We start from the raw sequence: 9,180 nt of genomic DNA, 5'->3' as shown, positions 1-9,180 counted from the left end.
GATAATAATGTTATAGCAAATTTACAGCTTTTGTCAGTCAGTTTTAAATTAAGTGTCAATAATAACAACTATCTAAAAACAATAATCTAAAATCATTTGTGTGTGTTATCAAGCAGTTAAGTTGTAACTAAACAAAGAGTAACATCAAAAATATAAAATACAGTTAATGTTATGAGTTAGGGACAAGTTTATATTGATTGATAATACTCCTGAGGTATAATTAGATACGCTTATAGTTTTAGAATTAAAATTAATGTCAAATAATGTTGATTTTAATATACAGGTCTTCATTTGAAGTTTAAAGAAAATCTTAACTTTTCTATTTTGATCAGAAAAATGTGACAGACTGATGAAACTGTATGAAATCAGAGTGCTGAAGTGTGTCAGTGCTTGTGAAAGCTGATTTCAGAGGAATTCCCCCACCAGAATCAACTTTTACCTCTTTTACCTTTGACCTACAAACATTACTGTCGCTTACGTCAACACAGTGTACTAAATCTCGCGATAACTCCAGCCTATAAGAATAGCTGCTGCACTCTGGACGCAGCATCAGTCAGCTCATTTACAGAGTGGAAATAGTAGATTTTACTCGGTAAGTTTGCGCTTTAATTTATTTAATTTTAGTTTATTTTTTTTTTATAACAGTGGGACCTTATATTAGCCTTATGAAACCTCATTTGAGGTTTCATTAAGTTATAGCGTTAAGAACGTGTAACTAGAATACGGAAGTAACTGTTTATTTACTCTCAACTTTTGAGAGTTTGCTTAGAAACTGATGTAGTTGTTTTCTTCGACAGAAACGCTTGATTTTCTCTCTCTGGGATTACACTGAGCAGAAATGGCAGCAGCTGAAGTTATCTCAAATCAGGTGAGTTATACAGTGAGTTTGGGCTCATTTTTGTTGGCTGTAATTCAGATGTGAAAGACAATTGGGGAAGTGAAATTGGTATTTTGTAAAATATAAAGTATAAGGATTTGGGGCAATAATAAAACTGTGTAGAAAACAAAGTCAAAACTAGCTTTGTTGTCTCCGTATAGAAACAAATTGAGTTTTTTTGGCAATAGTAGAAGTGGCTTATGGGTTTTCTATATAGAGAAATGAATTCCTTGTTTTTGCAATAGTCAGTGTCAAACATAAATTAAAAAAAGTTGGCTGACATGTTCTCTGTACATAGAAACTGATAATCAACTGTATAAGAAGAATCAAAAATAATGAACATGTGTTATCTGTACATAGAAACTAATGGCATTTATTTAGCAACAATCTTGTAGTTTAGTCATTTTTAAGCTCGTAGCCTGTATTGAAATCAGTTCAAATACACTCTGGTCCAAAAAACATGCACACCCAAGTTAAAATGTGAATGTAGGTGTTCATGAAAGGAGTTTTTTATTGTAGCTGAACACAAACGTACCATCGGTGTACTAAATCTCTTTCTGTTGCCCCTCAGAGTGTGTTAGAGCGGGTGACCAGCCTCCCTCTGGTTATTTCTACTTACGGCTTGGTTTCCAGCGTCTACTCCAACACCAAAGACAACCACCCGTACATCAGGACCGTGTGTGAAGCTGCCGAGCAGGGAGTCCGGACCCTCACCTCTGTGGCCCTCACCACCGCCTCGCCCATCATCGACAAGCTGGAACCTCAGCGTAAGAGCTCAGTGTCCATCTGCATCCAGTCGTAGTGAAACTGTAAGGATAGCTGCACTCTGACCAGCAGAGTCATGCAGGCAGAGCTTGAAACAGGAAGTTCAGGTCAGGCTGCTGCCTCTTGCTCATCGTGATCTTTCACCTAGTTAGTGGAATCACCCAGCAATGAAGCACAGAACTTGTAATACAGCTTGGATGTGTACTTAGGAACATTTGATTAGTTTTCTCTATAGTATTTTCACAGTAAGTGTAGTTATATCTTCATTTCAGCTTGCCTAATTTCTTCTTTTTTTTTGTAGTTGCCATCGCCAATGACCTGGCATGTAAAGGTTTGGACAAGATTGAGAAAACTCTGCCAATTCTCCACCAGCCCTCGGATCAGGTCTGCACTGCTTTCACCAGCAAGTCAAATTGCATAACATTGATGTGGACTAATCTCTACTCAGTATCAGTCATGACCTATGTCCCGTCTTTCACAACTTCTGTTCTCTCACCAGCCTTTAACACCCACTTTTGCTTTAATCATTAAAAAAAAAAAAAAAAAAAAGCATTTTATGTCTTCCAACCAGATTGTTTCCAGCGCCAAGGATGTGGTAACCACCGCTAAAGATGTGATGACGGGCCGAGTGTCCGAGGCCAAGGGGACAGTCTCAGACACTCTGACCAGCGTCGTGGGCGTTGTGCAGGACAGGATGGAGAAGACCAAGGCTGTGGTCAGTGGGAGCGTGAGCACAGTGCTTGAAAGCAAAGTGGCCCAGCTGGTCAGCAGCGGAGTGGACACGGCCCTCAGTACATCTGAGAGTCTGGTGGAGCAGTATTTACCTCTGACGGAGGAAGAACTGGGTGAGTGGTGTCAACAACTTTATTTTATTCAACTATTCAGAAGGCCACAGGGCTGGAAAGTTATTCAGTGCTTTCAAAAAAGTCTGAGCTGCAGGTTGTTTGCAACAAGCTGTATCAAAGGTCTGCTGGAGTTTGTTCTTCAGGATGTTCTTGGTTTAGTTTCCAGGCAAACACTTATTATCGGATTATGCATATCAAAGAATGTAAACTTGCATGAGTGGTCTGTTTTTCAGCGTCATTAAAGGAGCTGTTGTTGGAACAGAGCTGTAGTGTGCAGAAGCTTATAGCAAACAAATCTGTCCACTAGGTTAGCTTAAATGAAGCAGTTTTCAGGGATTAACTTGTGAGTAACTGTGGTTTTCAGACACACATTCTTGCAAACATGATGAAATTTCAAGTTCAAACCATAAATCTGTTTTTTTCATGACTGAAAGCATCACGAACAATGTCATGAAGTGGGAACGTTTTATTCATATGTTGTTTGACCTCAAATTTAATGGGACATTTAACATTTCCTTGCCATGAAAATGCAAAAGCTAATGCAACACAGTTTCAAATGTTCTGATATTGAAACAAACTGATCCACAATAAAAAATTCAAAAATGAGTACCACCAGACTTGTAAATTAATGCCCAAACCTTAAATCAATTAACTTTTCATGACCGAAAGCATCACTAACGAAGTAATGAGCTGGACTTGCCGATCAACATCATATTTAATGGAGCATTTCGTGTTTTCCTGCCTTGCGACAGAGCTGGAGGCAAAAACGGAGAAGGGCGCCGACGCAAAGCAGCCGAGCTACTACATCCGCCTGGGCTGCCTCTCCACCAAGCTGCGAAGGAGAGCGTACACCACGGCCGTGGCCAGAATACAGGAAGGGAAGCAGCGCAGCATGGAGTTCATTTCTGAGCTCAACTCCACTTTTGAGTGGGTGGGTCTCCTTTCTCACTGAGACAGACTTTATCATATGGAAATCTGCATAAACACACTTCAAGGACTGCTTGTTAGCAACATAAAGAAATGTCTTAAAGTGGATTATTGAAAGCATGATTTCTTTTTGTGTAGATTGAAAATCGCAGAAAGAACAAGGCGAGTTCCTCGGCGGCATGGAGGTCCACTGGTGGCAGTCAGGAGAAGGGTCATGAAGCAGAGGTCATCGAGTCTCGCACCTTGGCCCTGGCACATTCCCTCACCCAGCAGCTCCAGACCACCTGCCTGGTCCTGGTCTCCGGCCTGCAGGGTCTCCCCAACAACATCCAGCAGGAGGCGCTCTCCCTCAGCCACTCGGCCTTGCAGGTGTACAGCAGCTTCAGCAGAGCCAGGTTTCTGGGAGAGCTTCCCGACAGCGTGTTGGCCAGCAGCAAAGCTCAGCTGCGCAAAATGAAAGATTCCCTGGACAACGTCATGGATTACCTGGTCAACAACACGCCGCTCAACTGGTTGGTGGGTCCCTTCTACCCCCGCGTGGACCCCCAGCCCACCCGAGCATCCAGCTCTGCCGATGGCCAAGCTACACCCTCCAGATGTGCTTCCACTCAGCCGCTCAGAGAGGAGCCCATGGAGGTGGAGATGGAGTCACTACAGTCCCCTCAGGAGCAGTGATCCAACTTTCTGTTCAGAGTTATATTCTGTAGCAGTAGGCAAAGATTTCACTCTTTTTATTAAAATAATGCTGAATGCTCTGTAGTTCTGTGTCAAAATGAATTTTTTTCTTACTTCATTTTCTTCTTGTTCTAATTGTATCGCCCTACAAAACTGTGAGATTTGTCAATTCTTTGCATTGTTTTGTAATTGAGACATTTTCCAGTCCATCTGGCAGAACTGAAGCCAGAGTCATTTCTACATAAAGTCTCCTGGAACCATTTATCTCTAGTTTCTGGGTCTTTCATTTTCTCTACATGAGGGAAGAAATTTAAATGATTCTGATATCAACTTTAAATTTAGGGACTAGAGAACACTTGCACCCAGTAAAATACAACTTGTGATCCTGTACTTTTTCAATCAAACACTCAGATTACATTTACACAATAGTGTTCGTGAACATGAAAAAATAAGTAATTTTAGTTACTTAGCTGAAATCCTTCCCATTAGTTAATACAACTTTACAAATGTTAACATTCACTTATCAAGCAGATTTAATGCTTGGCTTTAAAATTTTGTCATTTTGAAACTACCAAACAATTTTATACCGACAGCCACCAGATACACAAATAAGCTTTATTATATTTTTCAAAAAAAAAAAAAAACCAAGATACAAACGTAGTTCTTAACCCAACACATAGATGCAGTGTTAAGAATTAAAGAGAAGTTATTAAAAGCTGCTATTCACTATGTAAAAGGGCGTGTGGAATCCAGCTGGATGTTCAGGAATCTTAACTCATCTTGAACAGTGACTTTGCTGAGACAGATAATCCATCAGACTCTGGAAATCCAAAATTAAACGTGCAAGAAGAATTACTGGCCATTCAAAAGGCTTTTTCTTTCATCAGATCCTTAGATAAAAGTAAAGATGAGCTTTGTGTTACCATAAGCTTCTGAATCTGGCACCAGGCCACGTCATCCAGCAGGTCCAAGTTGATTTCATTCTTGGTCTCTTCAGAAAAACTGAACATCTACGAAGAAGCAAACCACCAGACATGTGAAATACATCTCTCATGTAGGGATCAAACATTTAAACACTTTGAAACTCAACAAGTAACCTGGATTCATAACAACATACCCTCCTGGCTTCAAATTAAATCACTATGACTTCCTGTAGATACAAGCTCACCAAAATAAAAGCATCACATACCTGCCCCTGTGCTGTGGTTACAGTGATGTGAGCGGAAGCTCCTGCCATCGAACAGTGCAGATCACCAGTGGAGACGACAGACCTGAGACAGCACAGGACTCGGTATCAGTGCATTTCAGTTACATCTGGAGAAAATATATGGACCCGTCGCGTGTTAAATTACCTACAGTAGCTGTGCTTTACAAACAAAGGGGAAAAAAAGAGGGATTGAGGAACTGAGGAAACACTATCATGAATAAACGCATGCAATGAGGAAATACCAGAGGCAGGAACAGTCAAAATTCTAAAATAAAGATAAGACAATAATGAAAGAGGAAGTGATAAAAAGGGCAATATGTCAAAAATGAAGAAATTAAGTAATAAATGATGGTTTACATCAACAAAAATATGTAAATATGGAACTAAATAGAAAAAACTCTGTGAGTAAAATTAGTTTTAAAGATAGTAAATGGTAATGAATAAAAGCAATTACAAGCCAAACTAAAAACACAGGCCTTGAATTTGATTTTAAAATATCAACACTCTCTTCTGCTGCACAGATGTAGACCGTTATAATGAAATGCTGTCTCACTCTGGGTTTGTGTTCTGACTTTTGTTGTAATTAAAAAGCCACTACCAGAAGATCTGAGTGTTCAAAGGATAAATGCAAATCAAATGACTACAAAAAAAAAAAAAAAGGACCATTAAGAGCGTTATGAACCAATAAAAGAATCTTCAAACTGATTCTAAAGAGAGACGAGCAGCAACAGACCTGAGTCTTGCTTTGGTCTGCTCAGCAGTTTTGCGATTCGTCACGCAGGTTTGAGTTCTGCTGCCAGCGACTGCAGATCCTCTGCACAAACACAAACACAGCTGCTGGTCGAGAACTGCAAAATGCTCACAATACTGAACGCACTGCTTCACCCTACATTCTGATCTTACATGAGGTTTCCGGCGCTGTTACTCCCAACTAATGTTCTGGTCCTTTTTGTCCCCTTTCCTCCCTAAAAATAAAGACATTAATGAGAAACATGAAGGAGATCTGCTCTTTATATAACGGAATGGATGTAGTTTAGTGTGTGGTATTATAATTTTAATTTAATAGAATTTCTCAAAAAGGTTAAACACCAATTGTGCAGTCATATTCTTTCATTTAATATGGACATGAAGCATTGTAAGAATTATTCTAAATATACCAGAGTCAAATGATAATTTGAGTGTACTCACTATTATATAGCTCATATAAAACAGTAGGCCTGCCAGGAAGTGGGTACATTTACTTTATTAGGAAATTTTACCAGACCAATTTTAATCTTAGAGTTAAAATCCAACAATATTTTCAACTATGCCAATTTACCTGACAAATTTAATTACTAAAATTAACACTCTGCAATATTAACTTAACAGTCTAAAAATCTGCGTAATTAATAAGCAATATGGTGAAAATGTTTTATTTTTGTTATTTAAAATCAAAAAAGTGCAAAAAAAACTTGAAAAATAAAACTGATTATAAAAAGGTTCTATTTTGTACACACAAAATGAAACATTTCAGGATTTGTCTGTTATAATTTTGATGATTATAGCTTATAAAAATCAGAAATTTAGTCTCCCAAATTATTACAATATTTCCCAAGATGAATCAAAAAAGGGTATACTTAGCAGCCCCTTTAATGGAGGCACAAGGTTTGTTTTTTGTGTAAAAAAAGAGCAATTTTGAACATTTTACGTCACATAACATACGTAACATTAATTTAAGTTGCTGTAAACGTTAACGGTTGTAAGAGTATAGCATGTGGCTTACACGTTGTTTTGTGTCAGCAATTAAACCTGAAAATTCATCAGAAAAGTGTCATCCTTGCTCCCTCTGAAATGCTTTCTGCTTAAATCACGGAGCAGTTTTACATATTAGATTGCACCGTTTTGTTTATCTGACAGTGGACAGTTTTCGCAAACATCACCAACCTTGGAGGCTTTGGAGGATCTCTGGACGGGTGGAGAATCAGCTGATTTTACTACAGAAAAAAGAAATGATATGTGGACATATCAGGGTAAGTTATTGCTCGTAAAATAATACACACACACACACACACACACACACACACACACACACACACACACACACACACACACACACACACACACACACACACACACACACACACACACACACACACACACACACACACACTTTTTTTTTTTTTTTACATCTTCTGCTTCGTCTCCTCTTGAGTGGCTGCGGCATCTCACGGGATTCATTCTGCAGAAGATGACAATTATCACTGTCATAACAAAAAAATAAATAAAAATATTAAATTCTAATTTTAAAAAAAAGGGGAAAAAAAGCTCAACTCACCTTCATGGCAATTGAAACGTCACTGGCTGACGTTTCATCCTCTACCAAGGAAAATAAAAAAAAATAAATAAATAAAAATAAGCCATTAAGTTAAATCTGTTTCCAGCTTGAGTCAAAGTTAATGGGTTAATTATCAACTAAACTTATGAGTAATAAACACTCACGGCTTATTAAATCCCCTATGAGGGTGTTCTGCAGAGAAGGAGGCATCTTCATCAGCTCCACTTTGAACGCTTTGTCCACTGTGGCGAGCATGTTCTCCATTTTGGCCTCCAGCTCGTTCGTGCGCTGCTGAGCTGCACAGAAACGCTTTTAAAGTCTTAAAAAATAAAAAATAAAAATGGCGGATTCAAAAGTGGACATTTGAGCTGCTAAACTTCCAAACCTTCTTTCTCGAACTGCTGGATGAACAGCGCCAGTCTGCTCCGCCGCACGTCTCTGCCCAGCTGCTCTTTGTTGGCTCCAGATGCGGCGTTTCTGCTCCTCAGCGGCATCTTGGACCTTCAGCTTCACCTGCGGAGTGGAAACGAGTCCGGCTACTAACCACACACTTTATATACAGTCTATGCGAATAACGCACCGGAGGCCGCAGCACCGCTAATTAACATATCCATGCGCTGATTGCACAGCTGTGCTGCTAAGCGGAAGGATACGGTTCGACTTGTATGCGCTTCCGTCCGATATTATATATGATATGATATGATATGATATAATATAATAATATAATATAATATAATATAATATAATATAATATAATATAATATAATATAATATAATATAATATAATATAATATAATATAATATAATATATGTAGTTGAAAAAAAATAAATATTGGCCTTGGTGTTGTCTTTAAAACTGTCTGTTTGAAAAAGCCAAAATGTGGACTAAAGTTCTGACGCAGATTTCTAGAAATTTATTTGAATTGCGCATGCGTCCTAATGCTGTCATTCATTAAGGCTCAATCAAAGCCAGTCTGTGGCATCAATACACTGAATTGCAGGGTTTCTGCAGAGCATTAAAAAGCATTAATAGTCATTAAATTAATTTTGCGAAAATTAAGGCCTTAAATGCATTAAATTTGATTCTCAGCAGCACTAAAAATTCTTTCTGCCGTTTTCAAGAAAAATATTTGATAATAACAATAATATAGTTATAGACTGCGATTCGTCAGACGTGCATCTGCGTAAACATGCCGAAGCATTGCCATAATTGTTCTGGCCGGTCGGATACAATTGCCAAAAACTGCATGTTTGGAAAGTGGAGGAGAAATGGGAAATGGGGAAATGCAAATTCCAGGAAAAATGTCTAGAAAACATGGAATTCAGAGAATGACTACAGCCCCGTTTGGTCAGGGGTGGTTTCCGGACTCAGAAATAGTGAAATGTCAGGACAGTTTTCATATAAAAATCATCTTTTACAAAAAAACTAACTCATGTAATTTTTTGAGTTCACAGTCATGACATTAAAATTTTTACAGTCTAGCATTAAAATCCATTAAATTTGACTGGCTGATTTCTGCAGAAACCCTGAATTGTGTCAATGATAATATGTATACGGAACACCACAAGG

At 38.5% G+C, this 9,180-nt stretch overlaps 2 protein-coding genes across 3 annotated transcripts; one reads left to right on the top strand and one right to left on the bottom strand.

Annotated features, from left to right (window-relative positions):
- Positions 1–519: 519 nt before the first annotated feature.
- On the top strand, positions 520–4,353 carry plin2 (perilipin 2). 2 transcript variants are annotated; one of them, XM_023295144.3, is made up of 7 exons: positions 520–592; positions 798–868; positions 1,449–1,644; positions 1,944–2,026; positions 2,214–2,487; positions 3,240–3,418; positions 3,553–4,353. In XM_023295144.3, the coding sequence occupies exons 2-7, from the start codon at positions 839–841 to the stop codon at positions 4,087–4,089; spliced, it is 1,299 nt and encodes a 432-aa protein (XP_023150912.1). In that variant the 5' UTR covers positions 520–592; positions 798–838; the 3' UTR covers positions 4,090–4,353. The 2 variants fall into 2 exon arrangements, with proteins under 2 accessions (XP_023150912.1, XP_035797363.2); XM_035941470.2 differs by having other exon boundaries at positions 3,240–3,414; positions 3,553–4,014.
- A 328-nt stretch (positions 4,354–4,681) lies between these two features.
- On the bottom strand, positions 4,682–8,157 carry cdca9 (cell division cycle associated 9). Its single transcript, XM_023295145.2, has 10 exons — positions 7,996–8,157; positions 7,775–7,906; positions 7,611–7,651; positions 7,463–7,514; positions 7,220–7,269; positions 6,200–6,261; positions 6,030–6,110; positions 5,279–5,360; positions 5,013–5,099; positions 4,682–4,909 (listed from the first exon to the last, which is right to left on the bottom strand). Exons 1-10 carry the CDS (start codon positions 8,102–8,104, stop codon positions 4,865–4,867), a joined length of 741 nt encoding a protein of 246 aa, XP_023150913.2. The 5' UTR covers positions 8,105–8,157; the 3' UTR covers positions 4,682–4,864.
- Between the last annotated feature and the right edge of the window lie 1,023 nt (positions 8,158–9,180).

The sequence above is a fragment of the Amphiprion ocellaris genome, chromosome 23 (assembly GCF_022539595.1).
Source record: "Amphiprion ocellaris isolate individual 3 ecotype Okinawa chromosome 23, ASM2253959v1, whole genome shotgun sequence".
In the NCBI taxonomy this organism is placed as follows: domain Eukaryota; kingdom Metazoa; phylum Chordata; class Actinopteri; family Pomacentridae; genus Amphiprion; species Amphiprion ocellaris.
This window is presented reverse-complemented; position numbering and strand designations above follow the sequence as displayed.